Here is a 24,422-nt window from a genome sequence, read left to right as displayed (position 1 = left end):
TGAAACGCTAAACATCGCCCGCAATTTACCATATAAAGCCCACAAATATGTTATGATTTGACCATTATGCCCTTTTGCTAAAATTGAAATAATCTCGGTGTAAAAAATGTGGAGCCGTACTGGCTCGCCGGGGGAGACCGGATGGCAGGCCGGAGATGCGGGGGACGCCGGAGGTACGTCGTCGTCGACGGAAAACGAGGTAAGTCACCGTTAAAATTCACGATTTACCGTCGGAGTGGCTCCGGCGCCTAGGGTGGACGCCCAAACCGTAGCCTGGACGTCCAAGCCGGACGCCAGAACCACCAGAGTGGCGTCCAGGCTAGACGCCCAGACCACCAGAGTGGCGTCCAGCCCAGACGCCCAGACCACCAGACTGGCGTCCTGGGCAGACGCCACTCCACTGGGTGAGGCGGCCCTGCCAGGCGCCAGTCCAGTGGCTGTGGCAGCCCTGGCAGACGCCACCTTTAATAATTAATTTTTATTTTTTCCTTTTTGATTTTGTTGTTGTTTTTTATTTAATTTTTTTGTGAAAAAAAAAATCGAAAATGATTTTTTAAAAAAATTCGAAATAGGTTTTTTTAAAATTAAATTTGAAAATTCGAAATGGTATATTTTTAAATTTAGTTTGAAAATTCAAATTGGGTTTTTATAAAAATTAAGTTTGATTATATATAATTATGTTTTTTTTTGTGTTAATTATGTGGAAATATAGAAATTAAATGTATTATCCGTTAAATGTATTTATTGTAATATATAATTGATGCAGGAATATGGTGGAGACGGAAATGATTACAGTGGGATATTTGGACATGATGGTCCATTCGAAGAAGCTCAACAGGCGATTGATTGGGCAAAACAGGTTGCAATTGCAGCTGGATTTTGCTTGGTAGTAGCAACTCATAAATCTCAACGGGATGGTAGAATGGATCGCATTTTGAGATGTGACCGTTATCGCAAAAGAGAAGAAAGAGATTTTCGTACAGCCACTCGGTTTGACACAAAGCGGAAAGGTTGTGGGTGTGAGTTCAGAGTAAAGGTTCGACAACTACGGAGTCGTGACGGTTGGGAAGTGATAGGTTACTCTAAATGGGGGTATCACAACCATGAGATGATAGTATATGAAGAGGGTCATCGACAACTGAGCGGCTTAAGTCCTGCTGCGAAACTAGTTGTGAAAGAAATGAGTGAAGCCTGCTAAAATATTAGCATCTGTGTTAGAGAAATTTCCAGAAGACCATCCAAACCGAAGACACATCTACAACGTCAGACAGCAGCTCAGGTTTGAACGGTCAGAGGGAAGGAACCCTATACAGCAGCTGCTACACCAGGCACAATCACGTGGTTACCTGTTCTGGTTTGATTCTGATGAAGATACAGCGGAGGTGACTCATCTTTTTCTTGTGCATCCTGATTCGTACCAGTGGTGTCCGGCACTGGTGGACTATGTGATGCATCAATGGGTCCCTCACAGGGAAAAGTTTGTCAAATATTGGACAAACCAGGTACTTCATTTTGGGAACACTACAACATGTAGAGTTGAGAGCGCTCATAGAGCTACCAAGGACTGGATTGATTCATCGACCGCTGCTTTGGATACACTGTTCGCTAGACTGAACAAGTCAATTGAAACTCAGAAGAGGGCGGCCGCTGCAACTCCGCTGTCCATAAGCGGGCCACCATCGGAAACTGGTCCCACGTCCCGGTCATGATATCCGGCCATTCCACGACGTACTCCCTCGACGATGCAGGTCGGACCGCCTTCATCGGGCACGCCGGGGGAGGAGGGACAACTTGGACAAATCCAAGCTGGCGAAGACAACGCTGGGGCATGTACGCCTCGACGATGTCACGATACTGAATGAGTCCCGTGTACAGGGTCCTGGGTACCCTAACACTAGGGTTCGGGCCGAAAGGCATCCAGTTCACCTGTACAATTACAACATATAAAATTTAATAACATGAATATAATATGTGCAAATAATAAAATGTAGACTCTATAAATAAACGTTACCTCTAAGGGGGACAGCCTGTCCAGCAATAACCGTATCGATCGGAGGCGGTCAACGGACTTCTTCTCCGAGCGCGGACTCCACGCACAAGCACACGGCATCCCCTCATCAATAGGAACTGGGTCACGATGTGGTCGCAATGCAGGAAAGTACTCGTATATCCAAGTCTGCAATAGAGTCAGACACCCAGTGATACCTGCCGCGTCAGCCCGACTCGCAAATCCTAGTTGGCGATACAAATACGCCAACGTAGTCGATCCCCAGGAAAACTGGCCTACACTGTCGGGGTCACACGCCTCTACGATGTCGCGTGGCCTGAGCTTGTTTTCGCCGCTCTTATCCGGAAACAAGGTACATCCGAGGAGTAGAAAAACATAAGCACTCAGCTGTGCGTCGGGCGTCCTACGTGCACTCGGGTACAAACACCGCTGCAACACGGATGCGATCTTCACACCTCTGTGTTCCCAAACACCTAGCGCCTCGGTGTACAGTGCAGCCCTGTCCACCGCCAACAACTCCGCCAGCGAATCTGCCTGATCCGCATCAGCCACAGCACAAAGTCGTTTACCCTCAACACGAATCCCCAGAATGGCCTCGACGTCATGTAACATGATCGTCATCTCACCGAACGGAAGGTGAAAAGAGTTTGTATCCGGCTGCCATCGCTCAATGAAAGCCGTGATCAGCGTACTGTCAATCTTATCGTGCATGGTGGCAGGAACGTGCTTCACCCCAGTGCCCTCCAGTCGCTCGAACATCTCGCTCTCCGCCGGCCAGGCCTCAGCCCATGTACGCAAAAAGCTACAAGTCTTTTCCCGGGTATGACATTTCAACAACCCCGTAACTGAAGGCCTCTCCTGGTCCTCCCAAATACGGGCAGCTATGTGTCCTAGAAAGCTAGGAATCACACTCCCGTCAACAGGCCCACCGGGCACCTCACTCCTAACAACCCAAGAATCATTACCCGCCCTCGACCGTTTCCTGCTTGCCCCAGATACAGTGGACGCAGATGATGTGCCAGATCTACTAACAAACCTACCACCCCTACCCTTACGCACCTCCACCATATGCGTCTCGTACATGTCATCAACCCTCTGACTGAATGGACCGTAATCATCATACGGTCCACTGCCATCGTCCACATCCTCATCCTCATCTGCGCCCTCCTCCTGCTCCTCCTCCTGGTCACCCTCCTCAGCATCATCATCGTCATCGTCATCCTCATCCCGACGGTGGATCCGTTCTCTACGAACTGAGGCCGAAATACCACGGGATCTGACATGTCTATGCCCCGACCTCTCCACTGAATAACTTCTACTAAGAAGCTCTATATTCTTCCCCCCACCATGACGACCCTACACAAAATTTTAAAATATATAAACATACAAAAATTTATACGATAAATAATCATCATCGCAAATCAAATAAACTAAAAACATACAAATAATTGTAAACAAAATATAAACGTAGAAAAAATACAACGAAATTGAAAAAATTTATAAAAATAAACAACAAAATATAAAAACAATTCAAAATTATATTACAAAAAAAAAAAAAAAATTAAAAACAATTTTTTAAAAAAATTAAAAAAAAAATTAAAAAAAAATAAAATTGGGGGGGGCGCCTTGGCTGGACGCTCAGCCGGCGGTGGTGGCGCCAGATGCAGACGCCGCCACCAGTTGGCTGGCGCCTGGGCTGGACGCCACAGCCACGGCTGCGACGCCTAGAATAAACGCCACAACCGTGGTTGTGGCGTCCAGCCCAGGCGCCAGCCAACTGGTGGCGGCGTCTGCATCTGGCGCCACCACCGCTGGCTGGGCGTCCAGCCAGGGCGCCCCACCGCGTTCACGGCGGTTTTCCCCTTTTTTTTTTTTTAAACAAAATATACCTTTCCTCCTTGGGACATCCTTCCCTCCGCCGCCGCCGCCACTTCCTTGCCTTGCCGCCTCGACATTGCCGTTATTTTGAATTTTTTTTTTTTAGAGAGGTTGAAAGAAGATGAGCAATGAGAGTGTGAGTGATGAGAGTGTGAGTGATGAGAGTGTGAGTGTTTTTTTTTTTAAGGTCAAGGGCAATTTTGGGAAACCAAGTGAATTTTGTGGGCTTTATGTAGTAATTTGTGGGCGATGTTTAACAAATCCCATTATTCCCAATAAAAGGGACCTTCAGACAATGTAGAGTTGATTGCTTCAATACTGTTCGATTTAACTTGACTTGAAAATGTGTAGATTTGGACTGGTTAATAATATGTTATGAATTCAAATTTGATTTAAAATTTGGTTTGAAAATTCTGTCTGAATTTGTGAGATTTTATGAGTTGTGGATTCCTCATAGTGCAATTTCTTGACTTTTTCAAAATTCTCATGAAACACAAACAAAACCCTTTTCCATCACTTGCATATGTGTTTAGGTGACGGAGTACAGCCCGCTTTTTGCCATAGCTTCATGTTGTGGCAAGCTTGAGGTTCAAGCTCATATTTTTCAACTAAAAGTTAATTTTTAGTTGTCTAAATGCCTAGAATTTTTCAAGAAATCAAATCTAGTTGAGCTGGCCCCAAATTCAAACACAAATTGAATTTTTTTTTTTTTTTACCAAAATGCTCTCGATCACCTATGGTTTTGAAGAGAATGACAATCTCTATTTTATTGAGTTGGGTTGTAACCATTTATTCCATCTACCTTTCACATGCATGAACTCAGATACAAAAGACCATGAGATAAGTAATTTGAAACATAAGTGTATAAGAGAATATCCGAGAAATGAAAGTTTTATGACCAAAATACAGGTGAGATAGCTGAGCCCCGCCTACTAAGTTACTCTTATTTTTTTCGATATTAAACTTTAAGGTGAGAAAGTCAAAATCCGTCCCGCCCTGTCCGGTTGATATCTCTATTAATAATTAAGAGCATTGCATAATAATAATAAAAGCATATACTGTACTTTTTATAAATAAATAAAGATAATGTAATTAAAGGCATATCAAGGAAACTCCGATAATTTTGTCCAAGTGTTTCTAACCATGAATATCTTACTAGGTTATTGTAGTGAAACTCCGATAATTTTATAGTAAATGTTTCTAATGAGCACCCGTAAATCCGTAATGTCTAACCCTCTAATTGTGGAAGATGCCCTAAGGGAGTGAAAAATCTAGGGGAAAAGGATATTTATAAAGAAAAGAAAGTACACATCCTAAGCAAATCTCTCTAAATTAAGTGGGAGCTAAGCAGCCTTCTCTCTATTTCTCTTTTCCTCATTTTATGTGTTGATGTTTTCTTGCAGCGCATTCCCTCTTCCCTGAAATCGAAGATAAACTCATTCTTTCCGATCAAAGGTAACACACTTCAAAAAATTATTCGGAGTATGAATTATATTTTTTTTTCCTTTTTATCTTTATGCTCTTGCTTATAATTTGCATGAATTGTTGAAAATTGTTTATTTATCTGTTTGCGTTCACCAAATGCTAATCTTGGAAGTGGGTATTTCATGCTATGAACTGTTGATTGCTTTACTTATCTGAATTTTTATCTTCAAAGATTATGAGTTGCTGGGGTTTAGGGTTTAGGGTTTTAGGGATTTAGGGTTTTTTGGACCCAATGACTCTAAATTTGCGGATTATTGTCATAGTTTGTTAATGGGTATAGTCTATTTTCTTCGAAATTCCTCCCTTTCTTGATAATTGCCTCAATTAAGGGGTTTTGCTTTACAATTGTAACTTAAAGTCAAATGGAGTTAAATTGGAGTTGAGAACAACTTTAAAGGTTCCTTTTTTTAGGTGTGTTTTAGTGGAGATTGATTGAATTTATGATGCTTTTTAGTGTATTGTTGAAACTTGGTAAAAGGGGTTGTTTTTCGAACAATGTTGAAGCTGGTACTCCTTTTTATATGCAACATCAAATGCCTATTCTTTGCGAGTCTTTTTTAGTTTAGTCATGAGGTATTTTTTTGTTGGGAGATTCAGCTAGACAATGGCTAATGTATAAGCTCAATTCGTTATTAAGCGACGTGTCGTCCTCGATATGATCTGAACTTCTAACTCTTCCATATTCTTACATCAACTTCTAGGAATGTACTGTCCTTGTTCTTCAGAGTTGTTCAGATGTAGCCATTCTATACTGTACTGAGACCTAACACTGATTAATCTTGGGCTTTCTTAAAGTGCATGAAGGAGGAATAGAAATAATCTTGATTGTACCAATTTGGTAAAGGCCTGATTTTTGTCATAACTTTATATAGTAGTATGCTTCTGGTTCTTCGCCAACTGATGTTACGGATGCTTAGTAGTTAGTAAATCTGCACTTCATGATAATCATCCTTCAACCTGCAAGTCTAGAGTTATGAGATTTGTAGCATATTTTCTTGGAAAAACAAAACATGATCAAACTCAATTTGATAGAAAATGGATGCATGGTGGTTGTTTCTGGCAATCTCAGTTGGTTTAACCCAGCCCCTGTCCAGTGGACACATTGTGAAGGATATGACATGCTACCAGTGCTTATATGCAAATGCTGGGTCCAGTACATTAGACATGCTACCTGTGCATATATGCCAATGCTGGGACCAGTGCATAAAGGGAGCACTATCTGGCTAGACAAGCAACTTAATGCTGAGACTGTAAGCCTGTTAGGTTAATGTGCCCATGTATGTAGTTAGATATGGCCTGTATTTTTTCTATCGTGTTTATAATCTGAAATTGTTTGGCAACATATGCTAGCTATTAGCTTTCATTTTGTTGAAGTGTATGCTTCACTGCTTCTAAATTCTAATTGCTTCAAAGTCTATTATCAAAGAAAGTGGTAATGTATTTGTGCTGTTGGATAAAGTTCTTATCTGGTTAAAGTTGGAGATTGTTGATGACTAGCTTCTGACTCTGTTGAATATCTTGATAATAACACTATATATTTAATGAACTGGCTTTTTAGGTTCTGCAGTATTAAGGGGATATGTCCAAGAAAAAAAACCCTCAAGTGTTTTTAGATGTATCAATTGATGGGGATCCTGTCCAAAGAATTGTTATTGAGGTAATTTGAATATAACTACACCTGTTTCTAATATTGTGCATGTGTAGGGTTTTGGTGGTATAGGCATTCTCATTTTCTATATGTAGATATCTGTTGTATGTAATTTTGTTAACATGTGGCTATGACCTGCAGCTTTATGCAGATGTTGTTCCTAAAACTGCAGAAAATTTCCGAGCACTCTGCACAGGTCTTTTTCTTTCCAAAACCTTTATTTTATGGTACTTGCAATTAGTCTTTCCACTAGGTTACTCGTGCAATGCACAAAAATGTTTGCAAAAATTATGTGTCACGAGAAATTTTAACTCCTCATGTATAGTAATCATAATGAAAATTTTACAAATTAAAGACATAGCCTTTAATTGTATCGATAGGGGCTTCCTTGAACTATCCGGAGCTTACTATAGAGCCGTAAAGAAGCTTCTACTGAATTTTTTTTAATGCTTTTATTTTAAACCGAAAGGTAATTCATATTAAAATACTTTTTACAAGTAAAGGTTATGAAATAGCTTAGCTCATTATGAAAATGGTAAAAGGGATAAACTTGATATAAATGAAGGTAAATTCATAAAAACACGACGTATATATACGAAGTATAAAATAAGAAAATTTAAATATGGAAGTTTTTGGGAAGTATTGCAATCTTGCAATAAACGTGCATGGAAAAGTATAGAATCATTAGTGTATTTTGGAAGATTAAAATAGATTATAAAATCATTTAGATGGGAAAAGAAGACTGAAGGAGAAACTTCTATGTGGAGAATGGTTTGGTTGATTTCAACTTTTTTTTTTTCCTATCTAAGATATTTTACCGAGCATCCTTTCTGTCTTATATTTTAATTGCAATAAGCTAAAGACAACATACCTGTGTATGGTTTTACTGTTTCAGGCGAAAAAGGTGTGGGAGCTACTACAGGGAAACCATTGCACTTCAAGGGATCAAATTTCCACCGCATAATCAAAGGATTTATGGCCCAAGTACTTCCTAAATTTTTGCTGTTTCCTTTGTGATTTCCCAATGGATGTGAATTAAACTTTCTGAGAAGCTTCATGTCTTTGTAGTTGTGTGCAATATTGCCTTTGGCTTCTCTTTCCTACATGTAATTCTAGTGAACTATCTCAGCAATTTTACATCAGTTGTGGTTTTTGTTTTCTAAGCAATTTTGCATCAGTTGTGGTTTTTGTTTTCTAAGAAATTTTGCATCAGTTGTGGTTTTTGTTTTCTAAGCAATTTTGCATCAGTTGTGGTTTTTGTTTTCTAACTGTTTGTGTGAGTTGTTGGTTTTCCTTAGAATTATTAGCTATAACATAGGAGCTGGAACACATCAAACTGGCTAGTATATCCGCTCCTTCATATTATTGTTTTGAATAACATAATTAGTTATGATAATTTGGGATTTAAGAACTCCATGCCATGAGCTGGCTGGTACTTCCAAGATAGTTAGCTTTGTTTTTAGTAGGATGATTATTATTGCATAGTACTTCCAAGATAGTTAGCTTTGTTTTTAGTAGGATGATTATTATTGCATAATATGCTTGTCAACAGTGTAGCAGAGGGTGTATGTTCTTGTTTCCCACCCTTTATATCTTCCCTCCTTTTTCTTATATATAATAAACATATGTTCCCAATGTCTAGGGTTGATGATATGAGAGTATTTTTATTATTATTTTTATATCAACAATGGGATGTATGCATTGCTTTGGTAGTTACTGAATAAGGCCTGTTTTGAATGTAATCTGTGATTATCTGTCACACTCATGCATGTGATATATTTATCTGAGTTTCCATCTTTTCAATTTCTTGTTGTTGGTTCCTGATTGCTTATGCATTGTCCTTTAAATAATTAATATCACCGAAACTCTGACAATTTTGCTTATTGTACAGGGGGGTGATTTTTCAAAGGGAGATGGTATGGTCCAAATACTTCTATTGATCCCTTTGCCTTAATATTTTAATAATGCAGATTTCTGTTTAACTTATATGTTTATGCCCAGATGTAAGGAACAAAATTTTACTGCTTTGCAGGCACTGGTGGAGAAAGTATCTATGGTGGCAAGTTTGCAGGTACCACTCACAAGTGCATATAGCTGGTGGTTGCCTTTGGACTTGGTTATATAATTTATTTATTTATTTATTTATTTATTTATTTTTGACAGATGAGAATTTCAAATTGGAGCATAGTGAACCTGGACTTCTCTCTATGGCAAATTGTGGTCGTGATACCAATGGATCCCAGTTTTTTATAACCTTCAAGCGTACACCTCATCTTGATGGGTACATGCGAATCTTTACTATTTTTTCTTCAAACTTTAACTATGTGTACACCTACATTCGAATTTGATGAACGTTTGACCTATCGCATGGCAGGAAGCATGTTATATTTGGAAAGGTTGTGGAGGGAATGGATGTTGTGAAGAAAATGGAACAGTTTGGAACTTCTGATGGGCGGCCTATTGGGCAAGTCAAAATAGTTGATTGTGGTGAAGTTTCCTCTGGTAAAAAGGAAACTGCAGTTAGGACTGAGAAAGGTGAGATTAGAAATGTGTTAACATGGGATCTAGTGTAAATAGTGTTAGGCTGTATACTTCATACGCTGTAGCTTCCCTTGGTGCTGATTATGGCTTTCTTTTTTAGGTAAAGCTAAAAAAATGAAAAAGCTTCCAAGTTCTGATGATAGTTCAGATGGCAAAGCTAGAGGACGACGTAAGAGATCTCCAAAAGACAGGAGGAGAAAGAAGAGGAAATATTCTTCATCTGACTCATATAGTAGCTCGTCATCTGATCAATCTGATTCAGATTCCGATTCCTACACTTCAGACTCAGATTCTGGTTCAGAATCGGATGCCTCCTTATCTGACTCCAGCTCATCCAGTGATGATAGGCGCCGGAAGAGAAAGAGATCTTCAAAAGGCCCTAAGCGGGTGCAGAAAAAGAGTAGGGGGAGCAGCAAGAAAAGTCGACGTAATGGGAAGAAATCTAGACGAAAGTCTAAGCGGTGCGTATATGATAAGACCTCTCTCATATCTTCTGTTAGTTACCTTGCATTATGATGTTCTACTCCATATTATTACCTTGCATTATGATGTTCTACTCTCCATATCTGATGCAGGAGTTCTGAAAGCTCCAGTGACAGTGAAACGACTAGTGGCTCTGAGGAAGAAAAGTCTAGACATCGCAATTCTTCAAGTAAGATGATGTGCTGTCTGAATATCTTCTGCTTCTGCATTCGATTTCTTGCCATAAGTTACATATGATTGAACTTTTGCAGTTTTTTTATTTTAGGGTTTATGAATTTCAAAGTATGTATTAGTTTATATTATTTTCAAGTTTTTGCTTGTTGATGTTCCAGAGTTGAAGAAGAAATCTTCCATATCTATTGAGGAACAGCAACAAAAGGTTCATGCGCAGAAAGCAGAGGTGGAGAGTGAACTTTCTCGAAGGACTGAACGTATTTCAAACAGTGAAAATGGTAGGGAAATGAAGTCTGAGAAAGTTAAAGAGTCATCCTATGATGGAAGCAGAGAGAAACCTAGGTTTGTCACTGAATAACCTCTTGCTTGCATAGCTTCACTTTGTTTGGAAAGTTTTTGTAGATTTATGCTTGGATATATACATTGTCGAATGGGGCTGATAATTTCTCATTTTGTGAAGTGTACTTATTATATGATAATTTTGCTGTCGGAATACTCTTATCAGGTCCCAGTCTAGTAGTCCAAAGAATATTCAAGGAATCAGCCCAAGGCGTGACACTAGTTTAAGCCCCTATAAAGGGCATGATGGGAGTCCTGAACCACAGCATGAGAATAAAGTTCCTGTTGAGGAGCCTGTTTTGCCTCCTGCTTCTGCTCAGAGTCAAGAAGTGTCAAAATCTATGCCTGAAAATGATAATGGTGAACCTAAGCGCGTTAGAAAGGGACGAGGATTCACTGAGAAATTCGCCTTTGCACGCCGATACAGAACCCCTTCTCCAGAGCGCTCACCTCGTAGGCCATTCAATTATGGTGGTAGGAATTATTATGACAGGAACCGTGATAATAGGTAAGTGTGTTGGTTACATACTGCTTCTGAGCTTGAATAGAAGGGTAGAACCTCATAGCTAACCGTTCCTTGTCTGCACAGGTTTTCGAGCTACAGAGGTGGATCAGATCGTTCACCTCGCCGTCGTTACAGGAGCCCTCCAAGAAGAAGATCCCCTAGGTTCTCTCTCTCTCTCTAGTAACTTAGCTTTATAGTACGAGTTTAAACGACAATTTATGTTCCTGTTTATAGGTGTGTCTGTTTTTTTAAGGCATTGATAACTGATTTGGCATGACCCAATGTAATTTTGATTCAGGAGGAGTCGAAGTCCTTCCCACAGTCCAAATGACACACGTGGACCCAGGCGGAATCGGAGCCGGAGTCCAGCACATGGTTCCAGTCTAAGGCGGGATAGGAGCCGGAGTCCAGTTCGTGGTTCCAGTCCAAGGGAGAGACGCCCAGAAATCAGTGATAGGCTAAGATCTCGTCTTGGCCCCCGAGAAGATAATCGACGTTCTCCTGTAAAAGCAAGATCAAGATCTAGGTCAAGGTCCAGGGGACGCAGCTCATCCCGTTCAAGCTCACCCAATGTTGGTTCACTTAAGCGCCGGAAGAGAGGGTCTGCATCTCCTACCAAATCAACCTCAAGCTCACCTGTCGGGCAGACAGGTCTGGTAGCCTATGGAGATGCTAGCCCTGATGCTGCATCAACGTAGATATATGCTACGGAAACTATGTATCGCACGTTAAATGGTAAGTTGAAATTTGGGGAACTTGGTTTACGTGGCACTTTTGATACTCTGCCTTGGTTCAAATTTTAGCATGTTTCTGGTGGTTTTTCAGGCTTTGGCCATTTAGATGTAGCATCTGCATCATTCTTAAATCTTTGTTCCTTGCAACTTTTTTTTTTTTTTTTTAAATTTCAATCATGTTAGGCGAGGAGATGTAGGATACAGTTTAGAACTTAGTAATGGGATTAGGTCTCGAGTCTTGATCCTCTGGGGTGAGAATTTAGTGTCTGTTTCCAAAACTGATTTTTCTAATGCATGACACTGAGTTTTTCCTGCCTCAGGTATGTGTATGTGTTTTACTTGTATCGTCCTCGGCTTAATTCAAGGCTCCCATACTAATTTGATGATGCTTGATTCAGGAACTATGGTAACTAAGGTAAATTTTGACGTCAATGACAACTGTGTTGCTACTTGCTATCTTATTTGACCAACACCGTTAGGGGGGATCTAGGTAGCTCACGGTTGTGCTTACCAAGAAAAGACCTGATTACTTTCTTGCCCTGTTAAATTAACCTTTAACGTACATGTCTCCCTTCCATAAATTCAAGGCGACGTCAACTTTTACATGACTGAGTCACAAAATCATGAAAATGACCCGATTTCGTATATTATAAGCCTTTAAATTTAGCACTTGACAAACATTTTTAAACTGGGCAAAATTAGGTTAGTGGTGCTTTCTAATAAGGTTCCCAAAGGGCCCTCGGAGTCTAACTTGGTACCTAGAGCTATCAAAAGTTGACCCGATTTGAAATACCGACTCAAACTTGATTATTAACCGACCCATCTGAACCCGAAAAAATGGTGACCTAAACCGATCTAAAACCAACCTTAGACCCGAGTATGTGAGACTCGAACCCGAACATAAACTGACCTGAAGATGACCCGACCCGAATGTAACCCGTAAATTATTGACCTAAACCGAACCCGACTTGAACCGAAATTGACCCAAACTCGTTATAACCCGTTAAAACCCGGATTTTTCCCGACTTGTTACTAACCTGATCGGAATTCAACCTGACTCATTCCTAACCCGACCTAATTTTAACCCAACCTGTTACAAACCCGACCCGAAATCAACCCGACTTATTATTGACCTGACCCAAATTCAACCCGACATGTTATTAACCCGACCCGAATTTTACCAGACCTATTACTAACCCGACCCAAAAATTCAACCCGATCTGTTACTAACCCGACTTGAAATCAACACGACTTGTTATTATTGACCCGACCTAAATTCAACCCAAATTGTTCCTGACCTGATTTCAAATCACCTTAAATGCAATTTAGACCACCTTATCATTATTGATCAAAGCATTTTTGCTAAGGAGACCAAGTCGGTCCAGGCCAGCAAAAGAAAGGAGTATAATCCTCAAATTTAAGTGTTAAATCATCTTCAATTCGGGTTTAACTTTCTCCTTTTGGGAGGAACTTTTCTCCCTCGAAAGAAAGGGTTTCCGATCTCCTTCGAAAGACAAGGGTTTTTTCGACCTCCTTCGAAAGACAAGGTTTATCTCCTCTTTTCGAGGGAGAAATTTCTTAGTTTTGAATCCATGGTAGCAGATCTAATGGATTGTCGTGAAATTATTTCGTTGGTGAAAAAGTTATCAAGTTTTCGAATACGAACAGATGAATCAGAAGGAAATCATCATCACGGCTACAAAGGATCGTTAGATTGTCTCTCCAACAAGGCTGTAATTTTCAGCGATATAAGCGGGAGATGCTCCGCAGTGCAAGATCTACTCGACGATCGTAGTTTTTATGAAGGAAAATTTTATTTGATTCAATATCTTATGTATTTGTTAACGCCGAATCTCTATTGTAGATGTCGTATGACTTTTAATTAATGAAATATTTTTGCTATTCAAAAAAAAAAAGTGTTAAATATAGTATATATTTGTGGTATAGTCAAAGGGATAATTATCTTCCTAAATTATAAACTATAGTTCCCTAGTATATTGATATATTATAGTCAAAGGAAATAATTAGCTTGATAAAAATGATAATTATCTATTTATAGTTAGTTAAATCCGAATATGACTTGACTTGGAAATGACCTGACCTGATTGTAACCTACAAATTATTGACTTGAACATAACCAGACTTGACTCCGAGAATGACCCAACTTGGAAATGACTCAACCTGATTATAACCCACAAATTATTGACTTGAACCGAACCCGACTTGAACCCGAGAATGACCCGACTTGAAAATGACCCAACCTGATTATAACACACAAATTATTGACTTGAACCGAACTCGACTCAAACCCGAGAATGACCCGACCTGATTCTAACCCGCAAATTATTGACTTGAACCGTACCCGACTCGAATCCGAGAATTACCCTAATCCGTTTTAACTCGTGAAAACCCGAATTAAACCCGACATGTTGTTCACCCGACCCAAATGTAACCCGACCCAAACCCGATAAGAAGTATAACCCGACGTGACCCGACCCACATAGGTTATGGAATTAATCTGAATTGACCCTGGCCCGAGTTGATCCGGCCCACTCTTACCGACCCAAACCCAAACCGTTTACTCGAATTGACTACTCTATCCGAAACCTCCAAAATTTCTCAAAAAGCGTGGATATTAGCCTTCAATTTTGGAATTTTTTGACTTTTTTTTAGCCGGAAATAAAAATTGACGAAATGTTTACCATGGTCCCTAATACCCCCCGGAAGTCCAATTGGCTAGTTGGAATCATCCAATTTGCCTTTAGACGACCAATTTACTGGTTTATAACTTGCACTGATTTCATTAACTCAAGCTTACCACGAATAATTATAACATATAATGATCATATATGGATCCAAACGACATTATATGACTTCGAAATATATCCCCTAAAATCTCAATGCTTTTCGACACCGGGCCTCGAAACATTCGAAATTTCTCAAAAAGCGTGGATATTAGTCTTTAGTTTTGGAATTTATTGTGTTATAAACTCTTACTTTGTTGTAAATTGTTATTATTATGGATGTCCATTATGGTGTATAACCCCCCATCTTTATGACTCCCATTGTAACCCCTTTACTTTTTTCGACCGGATAAAAAAATTGCCAAAATGTTTGTCATGGTCCCAAATACCTCCGGGGGTCCAATTAGGTTGGTGGAACCGTTCAATTTGCCTTTAAACGACCAATTTATCGGTTTACAACTTACATCGATTTCATTAATTCAAGCCTACCACGAACATTTATGGCAATAAATAATGATCATATATAGTTCCAAATGACATTATAAAACCCCGAGATGTATTCCCTAAAATTTCAAGACTTTTCGACACTGGGCCCCGAAGATTCCAAAGATTCTCAAAAAGCATGGATATAGCTTTTAATTTTTTAATATTTTGACTTTTTTCGCCCAAAAATTAAAATTACCGAAATATTTACCATGGTCTCTAATACCCACCGAGAGTCCAATTGGGTGGATAAAACCATCCAATTTGTCTTTAAACAGCAAATTTACTAGTTTACAACTTGCGCCTATTTATTAACTCAAGCCGACCACAAACATTTATGACAACATATAATGATCATATATAGTTCCAAACGGCATTATATGCATGACCCCGAGACGTATCCCCTAAAATCTAAAGGCTTTTCGACGCAAGGTCCCGAAACCTCCAAAATTTCTCAAAAAGCGTGGATATTAGCCTTCAATTTTAGAATTTTTTTACTTTTCTTCGCCCGGAAATAAAAATGCCGAAATGTTTACCATGGTCCCAAATACCCTGGGAGACCAATTGGGTGGGTGGAACCATCCAATTTGCCTTTAAACGACCAATTTACCGGTTTACAACTTGCACCAATTTAATTAACACAAACATACTACGAACATTTATGACAACGTATAATGATCATATATGGTTCCAAACGGCATTATATGACCCCGAGATGTATCCCTTAAAATCTCAAAAAATTTCGACACCGGGCCTCGAAACAACCCAAATTTCTCAAAAAGCGTGGATATTAGCATTCAATTTTGGAATTTTTTTACCTTTTTCCGCCAATAAATGAAAATTGCCGAAATGTTTACTTTCTTCCCTAATACCCTCCGAGAGTCCAATTGGATGAATGGAACTATTCTATTTTTCCTTTAAACGGCCCCACCGGTTTACAATTTGCACTGATTAAATTATCTCAAGCCTACTACGAACATTTATGACAACATATAATGATCATATATGGCTCCACACTTTTTGAGAAATTTTGGAGGTTTTGGGCCCGGTATCGAAAAGGCTTGAGATTTTAGGGGATAGCCTTCAATTTTGGATTTTTTTGACTTTTTTCGTCCGGCAATAAAAATTGCCGAAATTTTTACCATGGTCCCTAATGCCCACCGGGAGTCCAACTGGGTAGGTGGAACCATCTAATTTGCCTTTAAACGACCAATTTACCGATTTATAACTTGAACCGATTTCATTAACTCAAGTCTACCACGAACATGTATGAAAACATATAATGATCATTTATGGTTCCAAACAGCATTATATGACCCTGAGATGTATCTCCTAAAATCTCATTTCCTTTCGACACCGAACCCTGAAACCTTCGAAATTTCTAAAAAAGCGTGGGTATTAGACTTCAATTTTTGAATTTTTTGACTTTTTTCGCTCGAAAAAAAAATTGCCGAAATGTTTACATGGTGCCTAATAGTCTAATACCCATCGGGAGTGAAATTGGGTGGGTGAAACCAACCAATTTACCTTCTAACGACCAATTTACCAGTTTACAACTTGCACCGATTTCATTAACTCAAGCCTACCACGAACATTTATGATAATAAATAATGATCATATATGGTTCTAAACTACATTATATGACCCCGAGACGTATTTCCTAGAATTTCAAGAACTTAAGACACCGGGCCTAAAGACTCCAAATTTCTTAAAAAGCGTGGATATTCGCCTTCATTTTAGGAATTTTTTGACTTTTTATCGCCCGAAATAAAAATTGCCGAAATGATTACCATGCTCCATAATACTCTCCCGGAGTCCAATTGGGTAGGTGAAACCATCCAAATTGCCTTAAAACGACCAATTTATCGATTTACAACTTTCACCGATTTCATTAATTCAAACCTACCACGAACATTTATGACAACATATAATGATAATATATGGTTTCAAACGGCATTGTATGACCCCGAGATATATACCCTAAAATCTTAAGGCTTTTCGATAACGGGCACCCGAAACCTCCAAAATTTCTAAAAAAAAAAAAGCGTGGATATTAGCCTTTGATTTTGGATTTTTTTTTTACTTTTTTTCGCCTGAAAATGAAAATTGATTAAATATTTACCATGGTCCCTAATACCCTTCGGGAGTCCAATTGGTTGGGTGGAACCATTCAATTTGCCTTTAAACGGCCAATTTACGAGTTTACAACTTGCACCGATTTCATTAACTCAAGCCTACCGCGAATGTTTATGATAACATATAATGATCATATATGGTTCCAAACATCATTATATGACCCTAATTTATCCCCTAAAATCTAAAGGATTTTCGATACTAGGCCTCGAAACCTCCAAAATTTCTCAAAAAGCATGTACATTACCTTAAATTTTAGAATTTTTTGACCTTTTTTTGCCTGTAAATAAAAATTTCCGAAATATTTACCATGGTCCCTAATACCCTTCAGGAGTCCTATTGGGTGGGTGGAACCATCCAATTTGTCTTTAAACGACTAATTTACCGGTTTACAACTTGCAGCGATTTCATTAATTCAAGCCTACCACGAACATTTATGACAACAAATAATAATTATATTGGTTCCAAACGGCATTATATGACCTAGAGATATATTCCCTAAAATCTCAAAGACTCTCGACACTAGGCCCCAAAACCTCAAAAAATTCTCAATAAGCGTGAATCTGAGAATGACCCAAAGTTAAAAATGACCCAACCTGATTATAACCCGCATATTGTTGACTTGAACTGAACCCGACTTGAACCCGAGAATGACCTGACTTGAAAATGACTCGACCTGATTATAATCTGCAAATTATTGACTAGAACCGAACCTGACTTAAACCCAAGAATGATCCGACCTGATTCTAACCTGCAAATTATTGACTTGAACCGAACCCGACTCGAACCTGAGAATTACCCTAACCCGTTTTAACCCGACCTATTGTTCACCCGACCCGGATGTAACCTGACCTAAACCCGACCCAAACCCGATAAGAAGTATGGCCCGACTTAAGCATGACCCAACCCAAACCCGACCCGTATCGGTTATGGAATTAATCTGAATTGATCCAACCCGACCATGTACTGTAATTTTTACCTTGGATCACCCTCCCCTCGTAATTATGGCTTAAAATGCATAGGCCTTGCCTTGCTTGGCCCTAAGGCCATGACGTACCTTGGTAGGGCAGCAGCAAATCAGTCATATTAGAGTTTCTGTTCGGTTGCTACCATGTACGTATAGGGGTGTACAAAAACTGGACCGGACCTGAAACCGGACCTGAACCGACCTGATCCGGACCGGACCTGACCCGGACCTGTTGATTCAGGTCCGGTCCCGGTCCTTGAAAATCAAGGTTCCCGGTTCCGGTCCGGACCCGGTCTAAAACCGGGGGTTTCAGGTCCGGACCTGAAACCCGGTTTTTTTTTTTTAAAAAAAAAAAACAAACACAAAAACTCAAAAAATCAGAAACGCTGCTCAGTGCTCTACTTCAATTTTTATTTTATTTTCTAACCCTAACTCGCTGCTCACCCTGCTCTGCCTCTACGTTGCGCCTCCTCCCTCATTCTCACTCTCTCCTCGCCTCTGCCTCTGCACTGCGACATCTCCCTTGCTTCCTCACTCTCAGGCGACGCCCACCCAAGGCTTGCTACATCAGCCACCGCAAATCTCCGGTAAGTTTTTTTTGCATATTTAATTATTCTTTATTCTTTTGTTCTTGTTTGAAATTCCGAATTATGGTGTATTGGTGTTCATGTTCAGTGTTTTTGTTTAATTTATATACATAATTCGAATTTATATATGTTTAATTTTATTTATATACATAATTCGAATTTATATATGTTTAATTCGTATAAGATATACATAATTCGAATTTATATATGTTTAATTCGAATAAGATATACATAATTCGAATTTATATATGTTTAATTTTTGGAAGTATGCTTAAATTTATATATGTTTAATTTAATTTATGTGGGTCAAATTTTTGTTCATTTTGGCCGAATTTTATTTATGTTCAGAATATATATTCGAATTTATATACGTATTCGAATTTATATATGTTTAATTTTATTTATGTGGGTAAGCTCTTATGTTTAATTTTATTTATATATGTTTAATTTTGGCTGTTAAGCAGGTTTGATGATTAGGGTTTATTGTTTTTGAATTTATGAACTTGAATTTGTGTTGGGGGTAATTGTGGAAGTTTGATTTTGTGAATTGGGTTTTAATTTGCAGGTTTCGATTGCTTCTGGTGGTGCTTCTAGAGAGAAAACTCAGGTTTGGGAATCAATTCAGGGTTTTGTGATGAATTTGAAATTAGGGATTGGTTTGTCTTGATCTATTAATTTTAGTTGAATTTGAAATGGAATTATTCAATTGAGACTTGTTTGAGCATGCAATTCACAATTTTTCCTGTCTTGGATGGTTAATTGTGTGAATTTGCCGTGTTTTTGGATCATTAATTTTGATTTATTAGTTTGATTCTTATTGTTACCTGCTTTAAAGATACAAGATTATCTACATTCTGCTCCTATAAGTTGATTGTTTGATTTATTTTTGTTTCGAAATGAGAGTAGGCTCACATAAGGGAGCTGGAAGAGGAAGTGAAGCTGCTTAGGAATCTATCACACACAAATATAGTTGCAAGTATTTTATCTTTTCATGTACCAAAATACGATCCGATATTGCTGGATTCTGAGCTTAATTTCCATGCTAGAGATATTTGGGGACTGCAAGAGAGGAGGAGGCTTTAAATATCTTATTGGAATTGGTTCCGGGTGGATCCATTTCCTCACTTCTTGGCAAGTTTGGATCATTTCCGGGTGAATCTTAAGAGACTTTATGTAATGTTATGAGTTTTCGTGGACTCATTTGTATTTTCGGTGGACTCATTTGTATTTTTGGTGTTTGGAAATTGGAACTTTAGAGACGTTATGTAGTTTTGTGATTGATAATTTTGGTTTGTATGTAATTATTAAATTATGCAACAGGTCTAAAAATCACAAAACAAGTCCATATGCAGGTCCAACATGTTATTTATAAAAAAAAAACGAAAAAACCACAAAACAGGTCCATTCAGGTCCAAACCCGGACCGGACCTGATGTTTCAGGTCTGACCCGGAACCGGACCTGTTAAATCAGGTCCGGTCCCCGGTCCTCAAATTTACCCAATTCAGGTCCCCGGTCCAAACAGGTCCGGTCCAGGTCCGGTCCGGTTTTGGACCGGTGTACACCCCTCAGTACGTAGCAGCTATGTCAGTGGAGCTCGAGATTACTCAAATAACAGTGAATCTTAGTCTCATTTGTCATTTACATCTCCCGTCCTTGAATAGTTTTCTTTGTTAGTATCCTCTTTTTGAGCAAACTCTTTACCTTGGACTAGCAACAATTTCTCTTTCCTATTTTATAGGTCACGAGTTCTCAGACATAACTTGAGAGTTGGCCGAATTGTTTTGGCGGTATTACACCAATCACCAAAAGATAGACCTGACCTGTTTTCTAATATACTCCTCTTAATTTGAAGGCTTATAAAAAAGAACATATACCATAGCCAAGCCTTCATTCGTAAACATGATTATTAAGGTTATTTCTTCCTAGTACATATGCAAATTTGAGTTGTTGCTCTAATACTGGACATATGAGCTGAAAATGGTACTAAAATAAATCAAGTGCATAGTTTTCCGGCTAACTACTTCAAAATGCAATAAGACTTCTCAAATAGTTTTTGATTCTCTAATTACATACTACCAAGTACCAACAAGATCTACATAATTATTAAAATGTTGAAGATTTGAAAACAACCTTGCTCATGAGCAGCTCTTCATGTTTGAACTTGCAAGCCCCTTGCTCTCTCATATCCCTTATAGTGGTAGTCCCTTTGGAACAATTTTGTCTTTGATCCACATGTAAATAGGAACCAGTAAATAGTATGTCGATGCCAAAACTCCAAGGATGAATCGGTAGAGAAATATATGCAGGGGCACTGGTTTTTGGACATCCTCAGCTTTCGGACCAAGCTGCATCACATACATATTTTTAAATGAGAATCAAGATTAAGAGAATGAAACTCTAAACTGTACCAGTACCAAAGTATTGCATAATACAGTACACAATAATAGATCTTGTTTCAAATCTTCGATCTGGTGGCAAAAAGAAGGTGGTGGAGGTGTAAAGAGGGGGTGTGCTATTGTGTAAGATCACCTCTTATGGTGCATACGATCATATTTCCTCAATCAGGGAGCAAAATAGATCATACATTCATACACGAAATCTCTGGTCTACAAGTGAAGCACCCTCAAACATATTTCCTCAAAAATTGAAATGCAAATTTCCCCCAAAATGATTTGGGATCAGCAAGCATGAATCGTGGATTGCAACCAACAAAAGTAAAAATCAAAATAGAACAAGAGATTCATCGGTTCTCCAAATCAAATGATCAAATCAGAACAAGTACTGAGATGAACACACATCAGTTTTCCAGTGACTGTACTCTTGTTTATACTTTATACTCATAAGTGTAACAGAGAAAGAATAGGCAACAATTAATTGCATCCAAAGTAACAATCAAAGTTAATATAAAAACAAAAAAATCTTTAAGAGACAAGCATCCTTCTACCCTAGCTCAATCAACATAGATATCATATGCAAGTATAGAAAGACTAAATACCTGCAAGGGAGAATCTCCAGAGGCAGGTTTTACACCTGTTACAGAGCACCCCATGATGAGGCCATGGCGCCGAACCCCACGGTACCACTTAGGGCCAATCCTTTTCAGTTGAACATCCTTGAAACCTGCTTTCTCAAACCATTCAATATACTCTGCCTCCTTTGGGAAGAGCATCCAGACATCTGCAAAGAAGCGAGATAGCCAAAATGTTGGATAAACAGGACCGATCAAACAAGCTTTCCCTCCCAATTTCAGCACCCTGTATGCTTCCCTTATGCCCCGTTGTGGATCAGGCCAGTACTCAATGCTGTGATCATTTATCAAAACAAAGCACAAAAATTAACTCATGCTATACGCCTATACGGTACCCACCACATACATATGTATATTCTTTAACAATACAAGCAAATTACTAAACAAACAATACCGGCATACAAGATGAAACTTCTTATGCACTTTCAAAATTCAATGATTTCAGTATGTCACACCAATGTATGTCCAAAACCTTTTCACCCCTTTTATGAACACATAATTCAAATCCACATCATACATCAATTCAGTAGAAATTAACAGTTGAGACAAACGAAAAATAATACCCAAAAGACACAAACAGGCACACAACCTCTTAAGGCTTTAGCACCTCCAACTCTCCAAGTCTTGTTCATGTCTTGCCAATGCATATTTCTTATACTAGAAATAATTATGTAATGATCCCGCATTATATACAAATACATGACAGAGTACTGGCATAACACCCTATAAAAGCATTGTCCACAGAATCGGTATAGAACTTTCCAAATTTTCTCAATTCACATAACGAGAAAATACCAGTTCATCACCTTGATAAACAAACCTCACATAACATTATCACTTTATATAAAACTTTTTCATGATCCAAAAGTTATATGCTACGTAGCATCTTAAGTGATAGTAAGACCTCAACTAGCAAGCTTTCTAGGTCACATGCACATTTATTTTGCGGAAATCATACCACACATTATTAAATCACACTATAATCAACAATTACATAACTCAAGAAAAATGCACATCAATTCCTACCAAAGCATTCATATATTACAAGAAACTGAAAAAATTGAACCAACATATATATAACTAAATGTAAAGTTATATACCTTCCAGCAGAAACATATCTATCAGCATAATCAGTAGGAAAAGGGAGATCCTCAGCATCACCCTCAATGATCTTACACTCCTTCAAAGGCTCTTTCTCTTTGGCTTTCGCCAATTGATGGGGTGATTGATCCAAAATGGTGACATTCTTAGCATCAACATGCTTAACAATACCTAAAGTAGTGAACCCAGTTCCTCCCCCAACATCAACAACCAACATATTCCTGTTATTCAAATCTGCTGGTTCTAAAGCTTCATACCTCATATCCTCTGTCCAATGCGGAGGATTCACAATGTTATCATACACAATTGACAGGAATCTGTAAAACCAAAATGCCTCTTTTTTGTTCTGTATAAATCTGGGTTGTGAAGCAGGCCTTGAAGAGGCTGAAAGACTGCATTTTGGGGTTAAAGTTAGGGTTTTGGACCTTAAATTCCTGGAATTTGGGGGTAAACTCAATCTGGGTAATTGGTATTTTCCATTAAAATCAGACCCAGAAAATCCCAATCTATTTGGGGTTGTTCCACTGATTAGGGCAAGTTTATCAACCCCATTTAACATTGAACAAGCCATGATTGAAATGAAACAAAAATCACTACAAAAACAAAAAAAAAAAAAACCCAGAAACAAAATTCAGATTAAATCATCAAAGAATGACATAAATGAATGCATGAGCAAATTAGAGAGAGAAAAGAGTGAACTTACAAACAAAATAAGAAGACAAGGAGGAGAGAGAAAGAGGGAGAGCACTAAATTAGCACCATAGATACTGTTTTATGGACTGAAATGATGCAGAGTGGCCCTCTCGTTCTATCACTATGTGGGTGTACTTGTGATAGCCAGTATTTTGCTCGAGTAATCCGCCAACTATATTAATCCACTAATCAACCGACTTACTGTATTATGTGATAAATGTCAAATTAGTGATTCATTTTAATTAATGTGATTGACATTGTCATGTTCTAAAAAAAAAACAGTCTTTTAGAGTCTAGAGACTCTACACTACTGGTTGATCGTTGATAACTTGATACACCCTTTGTCTCTTTGTTAGGACACCCTCGTCTGTGGTAGGTGGGAACGTTTTCGGACTTTAATACTCTCTCTATTTTTATTTAAGTGTTACATCTTGATTTATCATGTATGCTAATTTAGAATTTTAAATAATACGGAGTAATTTTTTTAATTATCAATAAATATGGAGTGTAAATTATAACAATTGAATGTTTATAAATTGTTAATTGAACCGATAATAAAATTATTTATTCATTAAGTATAAATTAGGAGTATAAAATAAAAGTGATATTTGGATAGAATATTAAAACAATTCTAACAAGTCCGACCAAGTTTAATCTTATGTATAAAACTCCGATTGAGGTCAAAGTAGTACATGTGAATAGTATAAAATTTATCAATTTCAGGACCCGACCCAAACACAAATCCGAGTTAATGACATAGCATGACCCGACTCAAACGACCCGAAATCAACCCAATTCGACTTATTTATCATATTTTGTAATAATTCAGAAATTTCAATCAACCCAAAATGGTGAAATATAACCCGACCCGTTGACCAAAAATGAAAGGT

General features: G+C 38.5%; 2 protein-coding genes and 1 long non-coding RNA gene across 6 annotated transcripts; 2 read left to right on the top strand and 1 right to left on the bottom strand.

Annotated features, from left to right (window-relative positions):
- The first annotated feature begins 5,095 nt into the window (after positions 1–5,095).
- LOC110728965 (peptidyl-prolyl cis-trans isomerase CYP63-like) lies at positions 5,096–12,416 on the top strand. 4 transcript variants are annotated; one of them, XM_021908645.1, is made up of 15 exons: positions 5,096–5,190; positions 5,290–5,341; positions 6,930–7,028; positions 7,161–7,215; positions 7,915–8,003; positions 8,911–8,935; positions 9,052–9,090; positions 9,183–9,300; positions 9,394–9,554; positions 9,661–10,021; positions 10,136–10,212; positions 10,376–10,559; positions 10,723–11,064; positions 11,146–11,223; positions 11,360–12,114. In XM_021908645.1, exons 3-15 carry the CDS (start codon positions 6,951–6,953, stop codon positions 11,757–11,759), a joined length of 2,007 nt encoding a protein of 668 aa, XP_021764337.1. In that variant the 5' UTR covers positions 5,096–5,190; positions 5,290–5,341; positions 6,930–6,950; the 3' UTR covers positions 11,760–12,114. The 4 variants fall into 4 exon arrangements, with proteins under 4 accessions (XP_021764337.1, XP_021764336.1, XP_021764335.1 ...); XM_021908644.1 differs by lacking the exon at positions 5,096–5,190 and adding an exon at positions 12,194–12,416 and having other exon boundaries at positions 5,198–5,341; positions 11,360–11,796; XM_021908643.1 differs by lacking the exon at positions 5,096–5,190 and adding an exon at positions 12,116–12,416 and having other exon boundaries at positions 5,198–5,341; positions 11,360–11,796.
- A 6,657-nt stretch (positions 12,417–19,073) lies between these two features.
- LOC110728899 lies at positions 19,074–19,993 on the top strand. The gene is made up of 2 exons (XR_002512787.1): positions 19,074–19,316; positions 19,616–19,993. It is a non-coding gene; the product is annotated as an uncharacterized LOC110728899 (long non-coding RNA).
- Positions 19,994–20,581: 588 nt separating this feature from the next.
- Positions 20,582–23,699, bottom strand: LOC110728964 (2-methyl-6-phytyl-1,4-hydroquinone methyltransferase, chloroplastic-like). Its single transcript, XM_021908641.1, has 4 exons — positions 23,543–23,699; positions 22,839–23,432; positions 21,706–22,012; positions 20,582–21,055 (listed from the first exon to the last, which is right to left on the bottom strand). Exons 2-4 carry the CDS (start codon positions 23,408–23,410, stop codon positions 20,900–20,902), a joined length of 1,035 nt encoding a protein of 344 aa, XP_021764333.1. The 5' UTR covers positions 23,411–23,432; positions 23,543–23,699; the 3' UTR covers positions 20,582–20,899.
- Positions 23,700–24,422: the final 723 nt, after the last annotated feature.

The sequence above is a fragment of the Chenopodium quinoa genome, unplaced genomic scaffold (genome assembly GCF_001683475.1).
Source record: "Chenopodium quinoa cultivar QQ74 unplaced genomic scaffold, ASM168347v1, whole genome shotgun sequence".
Taxonomy (NCBI): Eukaryota; Viridiplantae; Streptophyta; class Magnoliopsida; order Caryophyllales; family Amaranthaceae; genus Chenopodium; species Chenopodium quinoa.
Note: the sequence above shows the minus strand (reverse complement) of the source record. Positions and strands in the feature narration are given on the sequence as shown.